This window comes from Candida tropicalis (genome assembly GCF_000006335.3).
Source record: "Candida tropicalis MYA-3404 genomic scaffold supercont3.2, whole genome shotgun sequence".
NCBI classification, from domain to species: Eukaryota; Fungi; Ascomycota; class Pichiomycetes; order Serinales; family Debaryomycetaceae; genus Candida; species Candida tropicalis.
In genome coordinates this window covers 2128701-2152141 of record NW_003020049.1, presented here as the reverse complement: position 1 = coordinate 2152141, position 23441 = coordinate 2128701, and the positions used below count along the sequence as shown (strand labels likewise).

The window sequence follows — 23441 nt, the reverse complement described above, 5'->3', positions numbered from 1 at the left end:
AAGTATAGAAAGATTATAATATGTAATTGAGATTGCTCTTTGAAAACGCACACGTGATACATGTATGTATTAACTCTCTCAGTATCAGTAACAATTTGTATTTTCAACTGTGGAGAATATATCTCTTTTTTGCTTATCGTGGAATTTGATAAAGGGGGAAAACCATCCCCAAAAAAACTGACAATGATAGCAAACTAAGAACAACAATATACAACAATTTTGATTTCAAGACACGCCCTTTGTTCGTGTACAGACCACGGATTAACTATCAAACTATATGATTTTATAGACGGGTTTAATTATCAATATACCCCTATTTTTCTAGTAAACCTAACGTGGTATATAAACAACTTGTCTTTCTCTCTATTTGTACCGTGAATCATCGTTTCGGTTAGATTAAATTCATCAATACATTTTGGTGTTTATGGGCCGCCAGGATAAAAGGGGGAACACCTCTCTTATTACTTCTTCTAATTGGTTAGTAAGAAAAATATACACAGTTAATCAATTACCGTGGATAAATCTTTCGATAATTTCATTTCACTTTAACCATTCCGGAGTGTTTTCCCAGTTTATATCAACAGAATTAATATCAAAATTTTCAATCAACAATTCCACTAATATTCTACCACCTCTTGCTCCTGTAAATCTTCTATATTCTTCACTTACACTGTTCAAATTCCAATTCTGTAATCTTCGTAAACATCCAATGACAGTACCAGTTCTATGTCTTCCCATACCACAACATATAAGAATTGGATAATTTGATTTATCAACAATAACTTCTAATGATTTCTTAATAGTAGTATCATTTAATGCATCCCATGGGTTAGCCATAGTACTTCTATTAACATTATTATAATTCGATTCAAATTGTGATTGGAAATCATTAATCATACCAATATACTCAATATTAATATTACTATCAGAGCAATATTCTTGGAATTCATCACTTGGTTCTTCATTAGCTAGCCAAATAATTGTTTTTAAATTAAGTTGATTTAAAAATGATTCATTAATCATCGATGGTTGACCCGATCTATATAGCTGTTTTTCAACGGGACAGAAATTCAACGGTGGGATAATTCTTAAATTTGGTGGTTGAGTGATCTTACGGAGTTGTGGAGATTCATTATTGTTATAAATAGTATCTGGTTGTGTCTGTATCTGCAGTTGTGGTTGTTGTGGTTGTTGTGGTTGAGGAGTATTGGTAAGTGTTGTCATTCTTAGTTAGAGATTATCTTTATGCAATCTTAGTGTTAATGCTATGTGAGTTGTGGGTATAAATTATTACTGTGTGAATATCCGATTCAGATTGGTAGGAAAATTTTTCTTCTTTTTTTTTTTTATTTGTCTGTTTAGTAAGTGTTGACTGTCGCTGTCGTCTTTTGCGGTCGCCAGTTTCGGTTGCCAGAACTTCATTTTCTCTTTCCTTCATTTTCATTTTCATTTTTTTTTTCATTCAAACGTGTAAGTTAGAAAAAAAAAAAGGCGGTACATTGGACAACAAAGACCTATCAATAACAATAATGGCTAAACCAACAGTTAAGAAACAAGGATCAAGTATTGGATCTACTATCAATGAATTAAAATCAACCATAGACACAACAGTTTCTGATTATTTCAAATCATTAACTCCAAGATTGAAATTGATTGATTTCTTTTTAACATTTTTGGTTTGTTTAGGAGTTTTACAATTTATTTATGTTATATTAATTGGTAATTTCCCATTCAATGCTTTCTTGGGTGGATTTATTAGTTGTGTTGGTCAATTTGTTTTATTGGTTAGTTTAAGATTACAAACTAATGAAAGTAATACTAAATTATTCAATGGTATTAGTCCCGAAAGATCATTTGGAGATTTTATATTTGCAAGTTTGATTTTACATTTTATAGTTATTCATTTCATAAATTGAGTCAAGGTATTAGAATTGTTATCAGATATATAGATAGTAAAAAATAGGGAAACCTTTTGGCTTTTGTCAAATATATGTATTTTTTTTTTTGCCAAAATTTAGAGATCACATAGAGAATGGTAACTAGCCAGTACGAATACTTTATCTACTATATTGGGTATCATTACAGTATCAGCACTTTTAATATATTACGTTCTACTTCTTCTTTTTTTTTATTCTTTTCAATTTATATATTTTTGTATATATAGATATTTTCATAAATTACAAATAGGTAATTTTGTTAATTATTTTAAACAATGACACAACATCCACCTTTAGATTTTGATTCAGAATTAGCTTGTTGAGATTGCAGTTGTTGTTTTCTTTGAGCTTGATTTTTCAGGGTTGCTTGACCAGCAGCAATTCCAGATTCATTTTGGTCTATTATTCCATCTTGTTGATTTTGAGCCGAGGATTGTTGTTGAGCTTGTTGTTGTGATGCTAGGTTTTGTTGATTTTGGTTATTATTCAAAGCAGTACCATTATTCGTTACACCACCAAGATGTGATTGCTGGTTTTGTTGTTGATTTTGATCACCTTGTTGTTTAGAAGCCTCTTGCTCGGCATCAATTTTATTGATATGTCTAACCAATCCATAAAAGGCTTCTTCAACATTAATTCTTTGTTTGGCAGAAGTTTCCAAAAATGGGCAATTGAAAGAATTGGCCAATGCCAAACCATCTTCATAACTGACTTGTCTTTCCATTTCTAAATCACATTTATTACCAACAACCAATACTGGCACATTATCTGAATCTTTGACTCTTAAGATTTGATCATAAAATGAATTCAATTCTTGGAATGAGTTCAATGAATTTATGGAATAAACCAACAAGAACCCTTCACCAGTTCTCATATATTGTTCTCTCATGGCAGAATATTCTTCTTGACCAGCAGTATCCAAAATATCCAACAAAACTTGTTCGTTGTCGATATTACATTGTTTTCTATAAGAATCTTCAATGGTTGGATCATACTCATCAACAAAATGGGATTGGATTAATTGAATGGTTAATGCAGATTTACCAACACCACCACCACCAACGACGACTAATTTATATTCTCTTAACATGATTTAATGATAAATTTCAAATAATTTTGTTAGTTTGTTTCTGGATGTATAATTGATTTTGTTTTGTTGCGGTCTCTTTGTTATAATTGAGTAGGCACGGCGGGGAGAGGGAGGGAGAAAGGGAAGTACAATACAACGGGGGAGGAGGTATGTGTAGGAAGGAAGGTGTCTATATCCAATTGGGCTTCTCTTGATGAAACAGAACTTTCTTTTTGTTTAGTTATATCAAAAGAAGTTTTTCTTTTTTTTCCAATAAATTGAAAAGAATAGAAAAATTGAAAAGAATATAAATGAATAAATAAATATAAAAGAAAAAAAAAACTGAAAGTTGAAAACAAGGATTGAAAAATTTTTTTTTTTTATTTTATTTTATTATTTTCTTTTTTTTTTTTTTTTATTTTTGGTTTGTTGTTTGTTGTTTGCTTTTTCGTCGATTAGTTAAAATAGCGACATCTGCTTTTTAATTGTACAGTATTACAGAACAAACAGAAAATACAGGGAGACACACCCACACCCACACCCACACCCACACAGAGAGGGAGTGAGAGAGACAGAGAGACAGAGAGTGTGTGAGAGAGAATTTCACTAAATTACACAAAACAACTTTTTCTCTTTTTTCCTCTAAAATTATTTTAGCAACATACACAAAATTACACAAGCGCTGATGAATGAGTGAATGAGTGAATGAATTAACAACAACAATTTTCTTTTTTTTTTTTTTTTTTTAGTATTTAGCATTTAGCATTTAGTTTAGTTGATTATGTACACTTTATTGCCTAATCTATATAGAAGAAAAGGTTAACGAAATACGCCCTAGTATAAGTTACGAAGAGCATACAAATTAAAATAAAGATATGGTCATTCACCATGACTAACAACCGCAGGAAATATCATATCATGTTTTGCAGCTAAATAAATGAGATGATATTTATTCGTGGTTGTACTTGAGATTAATGCTGATGGAGGGTTTTACTTCTTATGCTATCACGCCTTTGTTAAATATGTCTTTCATGTTCCAAGCAGATACGAAATCTAAAAATTTAAAAATTAGAATAAAAGAATACCAAATGAAATAATCAAAATTAATGGATGAAAAAGGAGTAGTGTGAAAGTAATGGAAGGATACTACATTTATTTTGTGACACGCGCTATGTATTCACATACAGTTTTTTTTTTTTTTTTTTTTTAGATAATCAAATTCTAATCACATTGGGTTCTTCGTTTTTATTGTTTTTTTGTTTGGTTCCAAACTCTTTTCAAATGTTCGTAAAGAGCCAGCGGACCAACAAAAACTCTATTGAATATGTTCGCCAGATTAAATGATGATACTTGCTTGTCTAAGTGAAACTAGATTTCTATACACAGAGTGTGACAAACATGACACTTTGTACAAAAAGCTAAAAGTAGAATTAAAAGAACAAGAAGTAGAAGAAGAAATAAAAAGTCTCTAATGACGAAAATTATTATGCATTGATATTGCTTGTCGGTATTTTTTTTTTAATCTCTCCATCTCTCCCTTCCTTTGGGGTTTTTGGTATTTCCATTTCCGTCAATTTCTTGCTTGCGCTTGTTCCTTGACGAACTTGTCTCGATGTTCTTGGGCGAAGAGATAGAAGACAAGACATCTGTTAACCATTGAAAATTTGATATATTATTTTTCGATGTTGATAATTCTACTTGTGGAATAACATTCAATTAAATCAATACTTTCTGCATAATTCGTTAAAAATTAACCTCCTTCAAATAAAGTAGCTACAAAAACCGACATGAGCATTATAGGTGAAATTTAGCATGGCTCACATTTCCGTAGTCTGAAACTTGTTCATCATACTTTGAACATCTATTCTTTATCAGTCTGTTTTTGTGAAATTGCAAGACAGAATTGAAACCAAAGACAAGGAGGAAGAAAGAGAAGAAGGAGTTTGTCCAGCCACTAGGACAGAATGAAAAAAACAACCAAAATAATTGTACTGGCGCAAAGTGGCTAATAATTAAAACCCATAATCCCTCTCATATTTCTCTCGTTTACAAGGAAAACTTTTATCATCAAATCTTTTTTTGCCTAAAAATAAATAAATAATCAATAATATCGACCTATTTCATTTAACGATGAATATAATAATTGAAAAGAATAATTTATTATTGTAAACCTGCATTTCCTTTGTTCAATATTATTACCAGAACAAATTTGTATGGAAATAAATAAATGAACAAATGAATGAAAAAAAAAAAAAATTACAAAGTTAAACTATACATTACATTGCAGTTGACGTAATAAAATGTACATACTCTACCTATTGTACATCCCAAATTCCATGTTCATCAGGATTGTTTTGTCTTTTTTATATTTCATGTTTTCGTTTTGTCTGAAATTTAGCCGATTCACAGTTTAACACCATTTCAAATCAAGCTTACTACGAGATCTACCGCCATCCAATCAACATTTCCACCACCAGATGCCCATAAAGCACCAAAAAATAAATAGTTAGAAAAGAAAAAAAGATCAACTACGAATTAATAATCTTACTACAGTTCAAGTTCTTTCAATGGCATCAATTTTCAACTAATCAGTGATAATCATTTTTTCATAGCAATAGTATTGTTTGTTATTGGCTCATAACATACGAGAGGTATACCATTTGTGGTAATAATATGATGATGATTAGGATACCATCGATTAACAATTCAAAATGTCCTCCCCCCAAACTCCCCGTTTCTCATTTTTTGCCCCTCCCCCTCCCCCTCCTTCTCATAAATCCCTTTCTGCGCCCGTCTTCCTAAACTATCCGCACTTCTAGATTCATACAGGATTATCATCATAACACATGAAATGCACTTTCTCTCCTCTCAAGTCGTTAATCAATTTTTAGGAAACAATCAAACAAAATCTGCGACTGTTTTCATGTGTATTACTTTTTTTGTACTACAGCTCTCCCTTACTTGATTCAGCTCAATGGATAATGTTCGATGTTCGTATTTGCAGAAAGTCTGGACTTTATTTTTATCCGTGAATAGTTCACATTTGGGCAAATACTGTTGTTGTTAATCTTGCACTCACATTTTATTATTAATCAATACTACAGAAGAAAGAAGAAAGAAGAAAAAAAACATCTACTTATACTTTCTTGATCTTTTTCATCTTGGCTAAACAATCATCACAATACCATTTACCCTTTGGTGGGTTTTTATATCCAATACACGGTAAATGAAACCATTCTCTTTTACAATCGTCTCCATCACAACCAACCATCTCACCAAATGAAACTTGATTACAATAACAATATGTTGGTTCATTACTACCACCAGCACCACCACTGCTAGCTGTATTGGCAGTTTTGATCTTGTTACTCGAAGCACCACTATTATCATTGGATTTCTTATTCTGAGTTATATTAGACAGTGAAACATCATTAGAGTCTTCTTCGTCATCATATTCTTGTTTCTTTTTCTTCTTATTACTATTCGAATTACCATTGGCATGTCCTCCATTATTTCCATTCTTACTCTCATCTCTATTTCTCTTTTTACTAGTGGCACCCGCACTACCACTCTTTTCATTATTTGGACTTGTTTCCTTCTTTTTCTTCTTACCACCGGTAGTGGTTGATGCCAGGTCATCTTCTTTACTTGCTTTCTTTGCAGCCAACGCTTCTCTTCTGCTTTCACTTCTTTGACTTTGTGACGAATTACTATTATTGGTGGTACTATTAGTATTTCCATTTGCAGCATCATTAATCATTGCTGGATGATTCAATGGACCAATTCGAATACTTTCAGGAATTTCATTATTCAATAAAATCAACTTGTAATCTTGATTTATTCTACTCATATGTTTATTCAACAAATCAGATGCAACACTAGTAACATGCATTTTTTCTTCTAAACATGGGATAATTTCATTAATTTTATTTTTAATAGTAGTTAATCTTCTTGATTCAAATTTATTCTTGTTCTCTTCTATTTGTTTCTTTAATTCTTCTGAACTTTTCCCATTGGGTAACTCTGAATCTGGAGGTGGAGGAGATTCTTTATGTAAGTTATCAATATAATTCGAAATCAATTGATTTATTTGTGGGATAGTGTTTATACATTTAGCATCGATTTCTTTCAACAATGTAAAATATTTGATTAAATCTAATGGCAATGCTTCAAAAGCATCACTTATATCATTCAACCCTGGTAATAATTCATTTACATTTGATATAACTTTTGGTGGATTTTTATATAAATGGAAAACTTCTCGTTGAATGGCTAACGTATCTTGCGATTCTTGTTGTTTGGATTTATTAACAATCCTTTGTGACTTTTCACGTGGTGGTAACTCACTCATAGTTGAAGAAGGTGTTTTCGAGTTTAAGTTAAGTATAAACAGAATAGAAAGACCTTATTCTAATCGATGAACAATTTTTTTTTGTTTAGTTTCGGTTTGCGTATCGTTGGAGAAGAATATAAAAAAAAAAAAAAAAAACCGAGCAAAGACACTACCATGAAGAAGACCGATATCAACACATTTTAGAATAGACAACAGGGTAGTGATATGTTGATGAGATTTTAGTATTAATATATACTTAGAGACACAGTGGGACATTTCAATAATATTGTACAGTTCAAACGAGGGAGAACATATATATATATATTATGAACATTTGAAGTTGTTCTAGTATGTTTATTCCATGCTGCAAATATAGTGGCTGGCACACTGCGTGCAACTTGAAATGGATTAAGTATCTCCCTTTGGTGTTATTCGTCACTATTGGCACTTTAGTGAATTATTTGTTGATCTATTGTTGTTGTTGTTGATGATGGAAATCTGGAATAAAGTTGCAATTTATCATACTTGACCAACTTACACGACTGTGCTTTGACCTGTTCTAAAAGAATCAGAGATATACTGTAGGATATTAAATACAATTGATTTACGAGTCATCAAACAATACCATACATAAAAATAATGCCGTATATTGAATCAGTTTTTGTATTTTGTATTAGTTGTATTATTATCCGGGGTTGTAAATATTTTGCAAGCCAACAATAGTTTTAATATTCTCTCTCAAATCTTTTTTTTTTTTGATTTTTTATTTCATTGCCACACACTTTATTTGCCAAACCTTAAGCAACCATGTCGTCAATCAATTTCAATATAATTTATGAACGACAACTACCAAAAAAGGTTACAATTGCAAAGGCATCAACAATAAATCAATTGATTTCACAAGCATTAACCGTATTTCTGATTGATCCGGCATCGTATACAGGGAAATTATATCATAATGATAAATTATTGGATGGATCATTACCTTTGCGATTAACCAACTTGTTGAATAATTCCAAATTGGTTTTAAAAACATCAAAGAAATCATCATCGGGAATTACAAATCAAGATATAAATGTTAAATTTATGAATGATCAAGGTGGAAGTGCAGTTAAGAAAATTTCTAATGGATTAAAATTAAATGAAGTAGTTAGAGAATTTGGAGGTGATCTTACTAGACCATCAATTTTAAGAATACTTGAATTGAATATTGAGTCTGAAAAATACGACCAAGTCACATTGGAATCTATTGTTGGAGATTCTAAGAATGTTGTGATTCGATTGAATTATAGAAAGAGCAACGACGAAGAAAATAAAGAGACAACTGAAAGAAAGCAACAAGAGGCTATTAGATTGCATATTGAACAGGAAAGATTAAGAAAGCAAAAAGAAGAACGTGAGAGATTGGTTGAATTGGATAAAAAGAAGGAAATACCACCAGTATACGAAAATGATGCAAAATCAGAAAAGGATATTGAGATGAAAGAACCAGATGAAGAACCAGAAGAAGCACAACACGTAGAGACCAAACCACTAACTAAGAATCCACCGCCATTGGAAACTACTGCAGATTCAAACCATTATACTTTTAAGGAAGAAGAACTTGAAGATACTCCACAATTGTATGTTCCGTCAAAAACTCCGCAAAAATCATACGATAATCCAGATGAAGATTATGAGGTTACTTTGAATCAAGTCAAAGCTTATCAAAATATGATCAGAAATTCAGGAAAAAGAAAACCTTCTAAAAATAAGGTACCACTGTCATTACCTAAAAAGTATCAAATAAGAATTAAGTTTCCAGACGGTACTATATTACAGATTAACTTTATTGAAAACGTTAGTGAAGTCAAATTTGGTCAATTGATTAAAAAGATTGATGAATTGTTACTACCAGAATTTATAAACGAGTACAATTTGAAAAATGGTGTTCCTCCATTCACTACAATTGATATGAATTTCACGACCAACAATGAATATTTACACAAATTGCCTGATTTCCAACAGGAACGAATTATGCTCATTTGGGAATTGCAAAAGAAAGATTTGAATGTGCATGGTCCATACGTGAAGAATAGTCAATTGACCATTAAACAAAGTGATGAATTACCTGAACGAGTTTTAGAAACCCATCGGGGTGAATTGCCTGATGATGATCAATATCGTCGTCACCATCATCATCATCATACTGCATCACAAAACAATTCCAGCAAACCAGCCACAGATGCTGATAAATCAAAGGAGTCCAAAGTACCAAAATGGTTTAAAATGAAATAGATATACAGATAAGTGTAAGTATGTAGCAAATAAGACAACGATTAGAAACCCAGGAGTTAATTTAAATACACGGCTTTTCTTTGATTTTATACAAAAAGTAAAGATCTATTTCTTGGTTTTGCAACTTGGTTTTTATATTTTGCGATTGATATTTGATATTGGTATTCAAATTATACGGCATTGTACAGGTTTGACTTCCTAATATGGGAACAAATTTCCGCTTGCGCGCGTACGCGGTGCGCCTGTACTCAAGTTTACACCAATAAATTTTGAAACATTAGGCCAGTACACGTGATGATACGAATAGTTTCAAGGAGAACACCTGTATCGGCGGAGTTACAAAACAACCAAATTAATTTTTTTTTCTTTAATAATCTAAGTGCCCTCACCCTACCCTCGCCTACCCTTCCGTGGGAAATGAATTAAAATAAATTTCAGCCTTTTAAAATTTGACTTCTGTTTGAAACATTTCATTCGTTCATTATAAACTCCGAATAACGACATGTACAGAAAAAAATATGTCTCTGTAATTCGATCAACTAGTCCAACAATAAAGAAGAAGAGTATAGGCTTCTGGCTTAACTATGAGTCATATAATCAAAAAAGGTGTTATTGTTTGTAAAGGAAAAGAGGAGAATGCGGGAATTAATTGGGTGATGCGTGCACATAAAACCAAAAAAATTAAGATTTGGCCAATTAACACGACTTTTCTCACCAATCGTCCAATGAAATTTAATCGACAACTACATTTTGTACTATTAAATAAGTTCGTATATGAATATTTGTACAGCAGTACACGCATGGTGTGCACACAAAACCAGAATGCTACCAAAAGCGAAAAATTTTTTCTTTCCTTACTAATGGTCCCGTTGAGCAATATAAAAATATCGCAGTATTCCCTTTTGATTCGAAACCAAAGATTTTTTTGGGTTTTTTTTTTCTTCTTCTTTTACTCCATATCTATATTTCAACAACAACAACAAAACAAAACTATACCCATACTAATACTAATTTACTAAGCTTAACTATTACTTTATTCCTTATATTATTTACACCTACTGAGATACACTTATTATTTTAAATCACTATGTGTGCTTAAATTTTTTTAATTTATTATTCATTAAAAGAGTTTTTTATTTATATTAATTACAAATAAAAAAAAGATAAACGTTTTGTTGTTTTTTTACAAAGATTACCCCCTTTAAATATGTTGAAATAGAATTTACCCAGATTTTACCGTCCACTATGACGTCTGCTATACTACTACCTTGAGTTACTAAGAAAAAAAAGAGAGATCCCCCTATACTTATTACTGCTATCCAAATCCATATACTATTAGATTAGTTTTGTTATTATTTTGTTAAGTTTTTGATTATTACTATTATTACTACTACTACTATACCTGTTATTACTACTATTACCACATTGACAATGTCTGCTACTACTCCACAATCTGTTATTTTTGAAAAAGATTCATTGACTGAATCTCAAGTTGTTAAACACGATGCTGCTGAATTAGAATTAATTGCAGCTTTACCTCAATTGGAAAAGGAAACTCAGTCAAAGAAAGTTCCTGCTCCTTTTGAAATCCATTCTGATGTATTGGATTCTATTTTCAGTACCAATTTGGATGGAACCAATGATATCGATCATACTCCTATGTTTGACGAATTGGACTTTATTTTGGATGGTGCCAAAGTCAACTCTAAGGAAGATTGGGTTGCCTTGTTTGAAGAAGGTGAACTTGAATCTGGTGCTGGTGCTTTTGTATCTGGTGCTGGTGAAGATCCAATTCTTGCTTTAGATGGTGCCGAAGATGATGATGCTCTTGTTCCAAGAGAAGAATCATTGGAAGGCTTGTTGCTTGAAGCATCTCCAAATGGGTTGTCATCTAACGATGAAACCATTTCTGCTCCAACCACTAATGCTTCTAGTTCTGCTTCCAGTCCTGAGTTGTGTGGTGGTGCAGCCAGTACCATTGCTACATCTGTCACTTCTGGTAAGAGAAAATTTAGCGAAGTGGAAAAATCGTTTGCTTTTGGTGGTTCTGATTTATCTAAACAACAATCTCAATTGTTTACACCAAATCCATCCTCAACTTTACCAACTCCAATGTTGGATGCCAAACCTAGAAAGAAATCAAAAGTTGATCATTTAGGTTGTGTCACTTATTCCAAGAAGCAAAGATCCCAGCCATTACAACCGATTGTTGTTGATGACATTAGTGATCCAGTTGCTTTGAAAAGAGCTAAAAACACTGAAGCCGCTAGAAGATCAAGAGCTCGTAAGATGGAAAGAATGAATCAATTGGAAGATAAAGTTGAAGTCTTGGTTGGTGAAAAACAAGCTTTACAAGATGAAGTTGATAGATTAAAAGAATTATTAACTTTAAACGGTATTAATTTTTAACCATGAAACTAGTATTTTAAATGAAAAAAAAATTTATTAAAAAAAATGAAGAATAATATTAGTGTTTGATAAGTAAAATATAAAATTTTAAAAAAATATAAATTATTTTTTGATCATAGTTTAACATTTTGTAAGGGTTTTTTTTTGTTTTCCGATTCTCTAGAAGAAAAAAATATTATGTGGGGTTAAAATTTTGTTGTAGTAGTGCAACATGGCTAGGCTTGTAACCCTAATCACGGGTTATGCACATGTTTAAACAAAAGTTTTTTTTTTTTTAGTTCATCTAATTAGTTGCGACATATCTTTCACACACACACACCCCACATTTCAATTTCCATCCAGAGTTGCATATTCCAACGGAGAAGGGGGGGGGGCTGTATCAATGATTAGTCTTCTATTATATATGTTAAGGAGAAAGAACGAGGGGCAGAGATATAGCCAAAGGAATTAACCGAATTTGTCTATACCAAGAAAATTAAGTCTCACGAGACAGGTTTGATTATTGTTCCGTTGGAGTTGATGTTCTACATCAACACGGGTAGTCCGTCGGAATGGAACAAAGGTGGAAAATACAAAACCAATTAGGATGCAAAAGAGATGGAACAAGGCAAATAATATCAGGGTCAAGAGTTTGAATTGTAATTGAAGTGTATTCTATTATGTAAATTATTAATGTAATATTAGACCAATCAAGATCCTTCTGTTTCGTTATACATTCTGACTCTTGTACAAATTCTATTGAATTTTTACTTGCAGTTAGTGTTTTGTGAGATGAGACCCAAATCGCCGTTTGAAAGATTTTCATTACACAATCAGTGTTTTCCTTTGTGAGAATCATCAAGAAATTTAAAGATGAATCGGTACAACATGTTGACATCTTTGCCATGAAAAAAAATAGTTAAAAAAATTAGAAAAGCTACAATTATGACATGGAATATAATTCTATATTGGTGATATTCTCTTATCTATGAGAAGTTCTTACCCCTCTAACACAGTTTACAATGTAGAAAACCCTCTCTATCTTTACCAATCAAATTTGAAGCCGTATGCTAACATGAAATTGCCTCTTGTTCAGAAGAAGATAAGCTTACGCACTTTCAATAAAATGTATTTTATTATGTGCAGGGAACATTGAGAATTTTCTCATTTCTTTTTTATTTTTTTTTTTTTTTTTTTTTTTTGCATTGGTACCAACTCACTTCCAATGCCATACGCCGTGGGATGGTAGCATTAATCACCTGATAAGAGAAGAGATGAAAATGGAGTCATGTACTTATTCACCAGATTTTGAAAAGTGCATTAACATTCAATAATGAACAAGGCTAGTTGTGCAGTCGTAATTCAATAGTGAATCAGTAGAATTATCAAATGTCAAACGGGAATATAAATTTCCATCGATAATCATGACCAGGAAGTTTCTTTTTTTATTATTTAAAAGGTAGTTCCGATTAAGATTCTATTCAATGAAAGGTTTGCAGATATCATAATTCGACAGGGCTGAACCGAATAAACAAGCGTATATTAATTGCATTGATTTTGAATGAATATCACCATTCGGCTTAAGGCAGATCCAATGGAAGGCCCGAAGGAATGGCTCCAATCTGTTATGCGTATCTTTCGATTACTTGAGTTAAATTGAATATTCTATTTACTTTGCATTTTGTATCATTTATCAATTAAACCGTACTGCAGCATTTATGGCTTTGTTAGATAAATTTCTTTTTCAACTCTCTTTCACATTTACGTTTTGCCTTAAGAAAAATTTTCCTTGTAACTTGAATCTCTTCGCGTTAACTTCTTAGTCTAAAGTAATGAGCTTATATAATAGAAAAATTATTCCCTCTTTCTTCTTATCTTAATTAATCTTTCTCTTCTTTTTCTTTTCATAAATCCAGATATTTATACTCCAATCCTTTCCCCAAAAAATTTCAACTCAACCCCAAAGTTATATTTTTTTATAATTACTTATTGACTTCTCCTTAACTACCTTTTCCTCCTTTTTATTAATTATTATCACCTCCTATATATTTACATATTGCAAACTTAATTCCCTTCAAAATTGCAGTAAATATAATTCATCACATTTCCATCGCAAATAAAAAGTCAATATTAATTATATATAATAAATTCAAGAATTTTAACCTTAACTTCTATCATTCACATTAGATATAGATAGATCCACCAAACTTATACATACACATATACACATAACACAATGGCTGATTACGAAAAGCAAACACTTCCTGTTGAAAAAACTTCAGTAAATTCATATGATCAAGAAGAAAACTTTACTTCTGATGCTGAAGTTCAAACAACACAATTAAATTTCATTGATAGAATTGCCCATAAATTAAATGCAGAAACTAAAGGTATTGAACTAGTGTCAGATGAAGAAAAAACCGATACTTCATTCTGAAATTTAGCTACCATGTGGTTGAGTGCCAATTTAGTCATTGCTACTTTCTCCTTGGGTGCCTTGGGTATAACTGTCTTTGGTTTAGCCTTTGGTCAAGCTGTTTTGGTCATTATATTTTTCTCCATTTTGGGTGCCTTTTCCGTCGGGTTCTTTTCTATTTTTGGTTCTGCTTTAGGTTTAAGACAGATGCTTTTATCAAAGTTTTTAATTGGTGATTATGCAACAAGGTTGTTTGCGGCAATTAATGTCGTTGCTTGTGTTGGTTGGGGTGCAGTTAATATCATGTCTTCCGCTCAATTATTGCACATTGTCAATAATGGTGCCTTGCCACCTTGGGCTGGTTGTCTTATCTTGGTTGTCTGTACTGTTTTGGTTACTTTCTTTGGTTATCACGTTATCCACATTTACGAAAAATGGTCTTGGATTCCAAACTTGATTATCTTTATCATCATCATTGTCAGATTCGCCATGACTGGTAAATTCAACAGTGCAGACTTTGTTGGTGGTAGAACTACCGCTGGTAGTGTTTTAAGTTTTGGTGGTACTGTTTTCGGTTTTGCTACTGGTTGGTCAACCTATGCTGCCGATTATGTTGTTTACCATCCAAGAAATACTAACCCATACAAAGTCTTTTTCAGTGTCTTTTTGGGTTTGTTGCTTCCTTTGTGGTTTACTTTGATTTTGGGTGCCGCTTGTGCCACTGGTATTGCCAATGATCCAGAATGGACAGCAATGTATGACGAATACTCTGTTGGTGGTTTAGTTTACTCCATTTTGGTTACTAAATCATTGCACGGCTTTGGTCAATTCTGTTGTGTTGTCTTGGCTTTATCTACTGTTGCCAACAATGTTCCAAACATGTATTCTATGGCTCTTTCTGCCCAAACTGTTTGGAGTCAATTTGGTAAGATTCCAAGAGTTTTCTGGACTCTTTGTGGTAATGCTGCTACTTTAGCCATTTGTATTCCTGCTTATTATAAATTCGAATCCGTCATGGAAAATTTCATGAACTTGATTTCTTACTACTTGGCCATTTATGAAAGTATGATGTATTCATCTCATTTCATTTGGTACAAAGGTAAAATGAGTGCTTATGATTATGAAAGATGGAACGATAAACAAGCTTATCCATTAGGTCTTGCCGGTGTCTTTGGTTTTGCCTGTGGTGTTGCTGGTGTTGTTTTAGGTATGGATCAAACTTGGTACGCCGGTGTTATTGGTAGACAAATCGGTGAATTTGGTGGTGATATTGGTTTCGAATTAGGTTTCGGTTTTGCCTTTATCGGATTCAATGTAGCCAGATACTTTGAAAAGAAGTATATTAGATAAATGGATTGGCTCGTTTTCACGATTCTTCTCCATAATGTTTTCTGTAATTGTTTTTACAGTTAACAATTGTTATATATTGTTTTTTCTTTCTTTAAACTAATTCACGTTTGTAATTACTACCTATAAAAAAGTACAACATGTAGTGGCCATTTAAGCCTTTTTCTTGTTCTTTTTCAAGTGAGCTTCTGGGATCCAGGATTCATCAAAACCACTAGCAGTTGCAGATGCACCTTTTTTGGAAACAGTAGATCCACTCTTTCTAGCAGGAACTTTAACAGGAGCAGTTCCTTTCAAATATTGTTTGCCCCAAATTTCATAAATGAAATAAGCAGCAGCACCAAAAGTAACCAATAAGACCAATTCCAAAAGGATTAATCTTGGATCGAAAAATGAAATAGTGGCATCAACAACAGAAGTTAATTGACCACGACATGGAATGACTTTGATTAAATCATCATGAGCAACGAAAACATAAGGGAACAATTCATAATTATTAGCCATTAAATCAACATCAACAATTTGTTCAAATTTGATTGATTCACCTGGAGCAACAGTAATTGGACCAACTTGACCAGTGGTTAAATTAGTAACAATTTGATTAGTAACTGGGTTTTTGAATTGACCAGTAACACCAACAACAGCAATTTCAGTTTCTTCGTTGTTACTAACAACATATTCAAGAGTGTATTTGTCCCCATTGACCCAATTAGCCACGTCATTTTGAGAAAGTTCTGGTGTTTCTTTAATACTATAATCAATAAGAATATCAACAGTATGTGGTTTCCCACTGGTTTCATAACCAGCAACAGTAGCAATTACAGCTGTCAATGCAGTAAGAATGGTAGAGAACTTCATTGGTTGATCGAATGTGTTTTTTGGAGTTTTAATGATATATAATAATATGGATGAAAAATTCCGAGACCAAAAAAAAAAAAAAATTGTTCGTTCAATATTCACGCGATTGCATTCTTTTTTTTTTTTTTCTTTGGTTTACCACACAGTAAAATTAATCAGACAAAACAAGTTTATAAGCTTTTTATTGTGGAAAAGTCTTATCAGGTTGTTTACTCGTCTTCTAATAGAATATATCATTCCTGATTTAATTGAACCACGGTTTCTTTTAGTGATATCTTGAAGTTGCCTTAAAGATGCTTTTTTCCCTGTTCTATTTTTTTTTTTTTCAGAATTCGTGTCGTAACCAATATTTAAGAAAATTTTCTCTGTCAAAGAATTTCCTTTGACTGTCTCGCGTTCTTAAGAGATTCATTCAATCATACGAGAAACTATCATCATTTTTATTAGTCAAACAACGGATTACCATGTTTTCAAGAAGACAAATAATAGTAAGAAATATACTACGACGATGTTATTCAAGTACTGCGAAGCCAGCAGTCACCAAGGAGTTAAGCGAATCTACCCTTCGACGGAACCAAAGACGAGTTCAAGATTTTGAAACGAATATCCAACTTGCTGAACAATTTAAATCTCATAGAAATAATATTATTGAAATTTTGAAAGATGAAGCTAATATTGATGCCTTGTTTGAAAATAATGAAACTCATGTAAATGGTGTTAACGACTACGATGAATTACAAAAAACATTGGGAAAATTGTCATATAATGATATTGAGATGAGAAACACAATACTTTTAGTGTGTCATTCATTGGTTGAATCACTTTACGTTGAAGAAACTTTACGAAAGTTAGATGATGGAAGATTAAAGAATTATTTGGAAGAAATCAAACTGAGTTTTGATTTTGGATCTTTTAAAGATTATCGATTGAAATTCGTTCACTTTAAATCGTCACAATTTTTAAATCATCCTGATTCTGATATCGTCAAGGAAGTCGATGGGAATGGATTTGTCAAATTCGGACTGTATGAGAATGATTCTAGCAAGTACATTACCAGATTTAAAGAATCATTTGCTAAATATGAACAGAATAAGAATCATACGAAATTAGGAGTGAACATTGTTAAAGACCTTTTACATGGACCTGGTCATATTCCCACTGCCGAAATCTGGAGTTATCTACTTGATAAATTTGATCACTATAAATTACATAACTTTCAACAAATCATTTATGAATCTCTTTTCCAGTACAAACATCAACCAACTGTATTGGCCACTCCAAGGGACCCTAAACAATCAAAGCCACAGTTGATGGCAGATCATTTTATCCATCTAATTGAATCCTATCCTGAGATACTTTCATCGTTATGTAAATACCAAGAAACTAGAAATGATAAAGAAACATTTATTGAATTGTTATCATTTTTAAAATTGGATAAATTGGCAGGTGAAGTCATGGTATTGAAAAGTCCATTATTATCAATTGCAAAATTCAAATTACCTCAGAAATGTCCTGGGATTGAATTGGATTCTAAATTATTAACTATTTCAAGGGATTGTTTATATCTGATTATGAAATCATCAATTAATCTTGGTTTACATGAGTATGTGGATTTATTGTATGATAAAATTGTACTTGATTCTATTGATCCAAATAATATCCAATTAAATTATGTACAACAAAAACTAGTTGAAGGTAAGATTTTCACTCCGGAGTTGTTTTTGATTATTTTGGAATCTTGTAAAAAATCAGATAATTTAGGAAGAGTACTGTGGGTGTTACCATTCTTGGATGAATACATTGCTTTAAATAAAAATATTCCTCAAGAATTGAAAGATTCTATAATTGAAGTATTAACTATCTATAACCTAGAAGGTAAGTTGCTATCATATAAGAAACTTTTATGTACTTAATGCGCCCCTTCCCATATTATACTTGTATATATCTATGTAAAGAACAAAAAAAAGCTACACACAAATCTAGTAACAAAACAGAATAAAGTATAACCTAATAAATACTCCATACCCATCATAGGGAATTTCGTGCTCTTTCTTCCCAATCTTTTATTCTCTTTTCTGCATTAATCAATAATTCACGAACAGGAATCTTTAAACTTTGACCATTTTCCGGTGTTTGCTTCTCCTGCAATTCCACACATGTTAGTAACACAGACGACTGGAATGCAATTATTGGATAACAACTGTTAAATTCATCTGAACTAATGAAGTTATACAAATATTGATTGACATCACATGATTGTTTCTTTGGATCTGTTGTATTGTTATTACTATTTGTACTTGATGATTTTGCAATTTCTAGACTTGGTTCAGGGGGAGATATCTTACTATTGTTACCATTATTATTGGCTGCATTCTTTGATTTTCGAGTTGAATGTTTTTTATGGCCCATGTTTTATATTAATTGGTAGTTATTGTAGATTATAACAATTATGAATTATAGAAAATATGATATTGATGAAATAATTAATCAAACTATTTGAGCTAAAGTGGTTGACATGGAAAAGGAAATTAAAATAAAAAGGGAAAAAGAGAACAACCAAAAAGAAAAATATCACATTATCTGATTTAGTCTACAATTGCGTGCGGGTGTAAAAAAAAAAAAAGAACCATGAGAAGGTAAAATTAGGAAATAGAAACCAACGAAGAAATGCAAAAAGATCCTAAAAATAAGGAAAGAACTATTTATTGTATATAATATGATTATAAATGGTGTTATGAACAGATCATGGCCATAGCTTCAAGTCATTTTTTTGTTGTTGAAGATTTCGATTTAGCAGGTGAATCCCTTGTGGGGCAAATAATTTGTGAATCCACCAAGGTGGAAAGATTATCCTTGGTAGATTACCACTACCGGAATATTTATTTTTTCTTAATAAACTTAAATTCTAAGTCATATACTTGATGAATTTAAGTATGAGTATAGTGAACCTCTAATTCAAGGATATTTTAAATGAGAAACTAAATCATACATCTGCTGAGATGATGTCGCTACCATATGACATTTGAAATATAGTAGTTACTGATTTAAATATCATACAAAAACACAGGGAATTATTGTGATTTCCAATAAAATAGAAAAAATATGCATGTACTCAGTTCTTCTTGAGACACCTAGATGAAAGATAGGTTGGATATTTGTTCCTTCATCAATCATATAGTGATGCTAGTTCATGCAATTATGCTCCAAGACTACAATACTATAACAATTGATTGAACCATTAAAACATATATTAAAATTAATCATAACTCATAACTCTTACTCTATTGATAACAACATGCATACTTTTTTATCATCTATTGATCATGTTTGAAGACTTTTTTGGTACCATCAGCAACTTTGTGAGAAGTCTTATCAGCGCCTTTATGTAAACCATGATGTAAGCTTTTTGGAAATTTCATCAATTTTTCATTAAATTCATCCATTTGGGAACGGAAACTTTCATGTTTAGATTCGTTTGAAGAAGCAACTTTAACAGAACTCATAGTTAAATTTAATTTGAAGATTTAGTTTAGTTTGGTTTAATTGAGGAAGTTTTAGTTATTTGAATAACTGATGATAAAATAATACACCAAAATCATTAATTTAAAGTGGGATTTTTCTAGTATTTATATTGAATTGGTTGTAGGTACATGACGTAGATGGTGCACACGGAGAAAGGAGTAATTCACAATTTGTTGATATTTCCCAAATCCGGCTGGAAAACCCGGTGCACAGAAAAAACGAGAACGTGATAATCCTGATACTTGAGTAATAATAGTAACAACAAAGAAAACAACGAATTTCCGATCTTTTGGGTATGGATTAAAGACGCATGATCGATGGAATAGTTTATGATGACGTATTTCTATCTTGTGAATCAACTTGAAAGCTTACTAATGAAAAATGTGTGCAGAAGTGTCAGTCGATACTTAGCTCCAAATTATATAGGAAACTTTTGTTGCAAAAGACAAAGTTTGTACTGGAAATGTTCACAAGGTAATTCAATAATCATGTTCACAACATGGCACGTAGTGGCCTATTTCAATGGATAGTTATTAATTGGATGAATAATTGTGATTACTTGTAAAGTGGACCATCTATCGAAAACAAGCACATACTCTATAACATTCCCAACGTCATAATGGTGGAACAATCTACAATGATAACATCCTTTGAAGTGATTTCTTTTCACTAATGAGAAATTTACGTGAACATTAATGCATCTTTCTGCTCAAAATAAGATTGCAACACTGTTTATATATGAGGGAAAGAAATACAAATTTATTTAAAAGAACCACATATAAGTAGATATTTTTAAACCCAAGTAAATTGTGAACATTCTTTCTATCTACTACAATCAATTGCGATGAGATGTAAAATACATCACTCAAACGGCAACCGAACAGTATCCCATCAAGATAACCCTGACAAATCGAACCAGACAGCTGTTCTAGTTGGCATACTCATCATCCCGTGCATGCTAAGCGCTTTATATATGGCAGCTTTAATATTAGACACCTTTCCACAAATAATAGATCAACGCCGAAGTCGTATAAATGATCGAAATGAAGCAAATATTGCATCCGCTCAGGATTCCGATATGGAGGATGGTAATTCCAACAGAAAGAGTACAACTACCATTGCTTTGGATAATTTGGTTCTGGGAGCAACTGATTTATCACAAACTGAAACAAACACTGGTCCTGTCGAATAATTGGACGACACATATTTGCAGTTTATTCTTTCCATATGGGAAACGGTATTTTAACTATATAGGAAGACGGGAAGAATATATATGCAACTTTCCATATGACTAAACATATGACATGATAAGGATTAGATTTCTCTGTTAGTATGTAACAATATCCACAATGCTCACATAGGTACTTGTATCAATGAATAAATACTACAAGTCAAAGATATCCGATACAGTTAAAACGTATTTCCGTGCACGTTATTTCTTACCGGTTACGGAAATAACCTGTTTCGCACTCTCGCTCTGATTTGACTCCCGTTCCACCCCCACATCGGAACCGAAGAAAGTAGTGCGTCATTTTTTTTTTTTTTACTTTTCTTTTCTTTCATTCCCTGTGACTAACACACTAACACACACAGCCTGTTGGAAAAGAAACAAGCCCAACCCTTTTTCTTCCTTCTTATCTTTTCTTTTTTTTAAAAAAATTTTAATTAATATTTTCATAAACCCACCACAACCCCACAGACGTTGTCATATATAATCAACAACGGTTTATTGCTTTGGCCTTAAAAAAATCGAGGGCAACTCCATCTATTTATTAACTATTCCATATGAATGTTCAGAGGTTGAAGAATTTGATTTCTCTTCGTACGAGAAACTTCTCTAGAAGAATCCAACGAGCTTTAGAGGAGTTGGCTGAGAACTTACAAAGAGAATCACAACAGGCTCGTCAACCACAGGCAGTACCTATTCCTGTTCCTGTACGTAATAGAAACCCATTAGCTAGACGTAACTATTCAACTAATCCGGGTTTCCACGGTGGTTTTAACAATTATCAATATTATCAAAATTGGACTTTTAAACAAGGTACTAAAAAATACAATTTCTTTTATAAGTTTTACAACACTTCTGGGCATTCAAAAATATTAAAAAATTTGAACAGATCAGGTGGTGGGTTATTCCATAACTTTAGTCAGGCTTATAACAACAGCTACAGATTGAAATTATACCATAATAATATCAGGTTCACTTATCGTACATTATTCAATAATTTACGCGAAAAGTATCAGGTTTATAACAAAGGGTTAAACGTTGATGAAATCAGGAGAAATAAATTCAACCCAACAATAAGATTAAATTTATCATTGACTCCTGGCCATCATCAATTAACTTTGAAATTAGCCAAGACTGAATCTACAAATATTCCGATTGAAAAACAACAACAACAACCAAAGTCTAGTTTTATTGATTTTCCAATTAACTTCAATTTAAATATTCCAAATGAAACTATTTTAAGTGAAGAAATTTTAGATGAAATGCTATTCAACATCAAATCATTTGAAAAGAAATTGGCTACTTTAAAGAAAGATTTAACCAATTTGTTTGACTTGGGAGAATTACCAATTAAGTATATTAGCGGTAAGAATGTCTTGCGTGTTTATTTTCCTAATTGTGATCGTGAAAAGTTGGAAATTTTATGTCAAGAAAAGGGAATCACTGGTGGGTTTATTATTGAAGAAGTTGATGAAATATCGAACGATGCTACTGCTATGAGTAGTAATACCACCAGTTTTGGTAGTGATATTTTAAGTTCTAGTGGTGCTGATGAAAGTAATATTGCATCATCCCGTTCTTCTTTCTCTAGTGATATTTTAAGTGATTATAGTGCTGATGATGTTCTTCAAGATGCTATTTTGAACGATACTGAGATTATTCGTCCTATGAATATTACTCAGCAACAACAACAGTTATCGTATGATAATGTTGATATTTATGATGTTAATGAAGATTATCATTGGATTTCTACATCCTCTTCTTGAAGGTATTTTATTTAGGTAGTTTAAGTTTTTAGTTCGGTTAGGTTTTTATTTTATTTTATTATTATATCTAGTTTGAGTGTTCATATTTTTAATAGTTTAAGGTTATATTTATTTAATTTATTACCGGATTATGTCAGCAACCGTGTGCCTTTATGTAATCATGTTGATGTTTCTTTTTCTGCTCGAGCGGAAAACAAAAACAACCAAACAAAAACCCAAAAAAAAAAAAAACCAGGAAAGGAAAAAAAAAAGTGGTACTCGTGTTACTTGTCTCTATTAATCATAGTTGAAAATAAAGCC

The 23441-nt window shown here is 31.9% G+C and overlaps 12 protein-coding genes across 12 annotated transcripts; 7 read left to right on the top strand and 5 right to left on the bottom strand. All coding sequences in view use genetic code 12, as the record gives it.

The window, feature by feature from the left end:
- Positions 1-540: 540 nt before the first annotated feature.
- Positions 541-1224, bottom strand: OCA1 (putative tyrosine protein phosphatase; the record flags this gene model as incomplete). Its single annotated transcript, XM_002547713.1, has 1 exon — positions 541-1224. The coding sequence occupies one exon, from the start codon at positions 1222-1224 to the stop codon at positions 541-543; it is 684 nt and encodes a 227-aa protein (XP_002547759.1).
- Positions 1225-1529: 305 nt separating this feature from the next.
- On the top strand, positions 1530-1916 carry CTRG_02065 (dolichyl-diphosphooligosaccharide-protein glycotransferase; the record flags this gene model as incomplete). The annotated part of the gene is made up of 1 exon (XM_002547712.1): positions 1530-1916. The coding sequence occupies one exon, from the start codon at positions 1530-1532 to the stop codon at positions 1914-1916; it is 387 nt and encodes a 128-aa protein (XP_002547758.1).
- Positions 1917-2205: 289 nt separating this feature from the next.
- Positions 2206-3027, bottom strand: RAS1 (Ras family GTPase; the record flags this gene model as incomplete). Its single annotated transcript, XM_002547711.1, has 1 exon — positions 2206-3027. The coding sequence occupies one exon, from the start codon at positions 3025-3027 to the stop codon at positions 2206-2208; it is 822 nt and encodes a 273-aa protein (XP_002547757.1).
- A 3115-nt stretch (positions 3028-6142) lies between these two features.
- Positions 6143-7357, bottom strand: PHO23 (Pho23p; the record flags this gene model as incomplete). The annotated part of the gene is made up of 1 exon (XM_002547710.1): positions 6143-7357. One exon carries the CDS (start codon positions 7355-7357, stop codon positions 6143-6145), a length of 1215 nt encoding a protein of 404 aa, XP_002547756.1.
- A 789-nt stretch (positions 7358-8146) lies between these two features.
- On the top strand, positions 8147-9616 carry CTRG_02062 (uncharacterized protein; the record flags this gene model as incomplete). Its single annotated transcript, XM_002547709.1, has 1 exon — positions 8147-9616. The coding sequence occupies one exon, from the start codon at positions 8147-8149 to the stop codon at positions 9614-9616; it is 1470 nt and encodes a 489-aa protein (XP_002547755.1).
- Positions 9617-10200: 584 nt separating this feature from the next.
- CTRG_02061 (uncharacterized protein) lies at positions 10201-10635 on the top strand (the record flags this gene model as incomplete). The annotated part of the gene is made up of 1 exon (XM_002547708.1): positions 10201-10635. The coding sequence occupies one exon, from the start codon at positions 10201-10203 to the stop codon at positions 10633-10635; it is 435 nt and encodes a 144-aa protein (XP_002547754.1).
- Positions 10636-11047: 412 nt separating this feature from the next.
- On the top strand, positions 11048-12025 carry GCN4 (amino acid starvation-responsive transcription factor; the record flags this gene model as incomplete). The annotated part of the gene is made up of 1 exon (XM_002547707.1): positions 11048-12025. One exon carries the CDS (start codon positions 11048-11050, stop codon positions 12023-12025), a length of 978 nt encoding a protein of 325 aa, XP_002547753.1.
- A 2428-nt stretch (positions 12026-14453) lies between these two features.
- On the top strand, positions 14454-15770 carry FCY21 (purine-cytosine permease; the record flags this gene model as incomplete). Its single annotated transcript, XM_002547706.1, has 1 exon — positions 14454-15770. The coding sequence occupies one exon, from the start codon at positions 14454-14456 to the stop codon at positions 15768-15770; it is 1317 nt and encodes a 438-aa protein (XP_002547752.1).
- Positions 15771-15920: 150 nt separating this feature from the next.
- CTRG_02058 (uncharacterized protein) lies at positions 15921-16625 on the bottom strand (the record flags this gene model as incomplete). Its single annotated transcript, XM_002547705.1, has 1 exon — positions 15921-16625. One exon carries the CDS (start codon positions 16623-16625, stop codon positions 15921-15923), a length of 705 nt encoding a protein of 234 aa, XP_002547751.1.
- A 464-nt stretch (positions 16626-17089) lies between these two features.
- Positions 17090-18538, top strand: CTRG_02057 (uncharacterized protein; the record flags this gene model as incomplete). Its single annotated transcript, XM_002547704.1, has 1 exon — positions 17090-18538. One exon carries the CDS (start codon positions 17090-17092, stop codon positions 18536-18538), a length of 1449 nt encoding a protein of 482 aa, XP_002547750.1.
- Positions 18539-18653: 115 nt separating this feature from the next.
- Positions 18654-19034, bottom strand: CTRG_02056 (uncharacterized protein; the record flags this gene model as incomplete). Its single annotated transcript, XM_002547703.1, has 1 exon — positions 18654-19034. One exon carries the CDS (start codon positions 19032-19034, stop codon positions 18654-18656), a length of 381 nt encoding a protein of 126 aa, XP_002547749.1.
- A 2898-nt stretch (positions 19035-21932) lies between these two features.
- CTRG_02055 (uncharacterized protein) lies at positions 21933-23141 on the top strand (the record flags this gene model as incomplete). The annotated part of the gene is made up of 1 exon (XM_002547702.1): positions 21933-23141. The coding sequence occupies one exon, from the start codon at positions 21933-21935 to the stop codon at positions 23139-23141; it is 1209 nt and encodes a 402-aa protein (XP_002547748.1).
- Between the last annotated feature and the right edge of the window lie 300 nt (positions 23142-23441).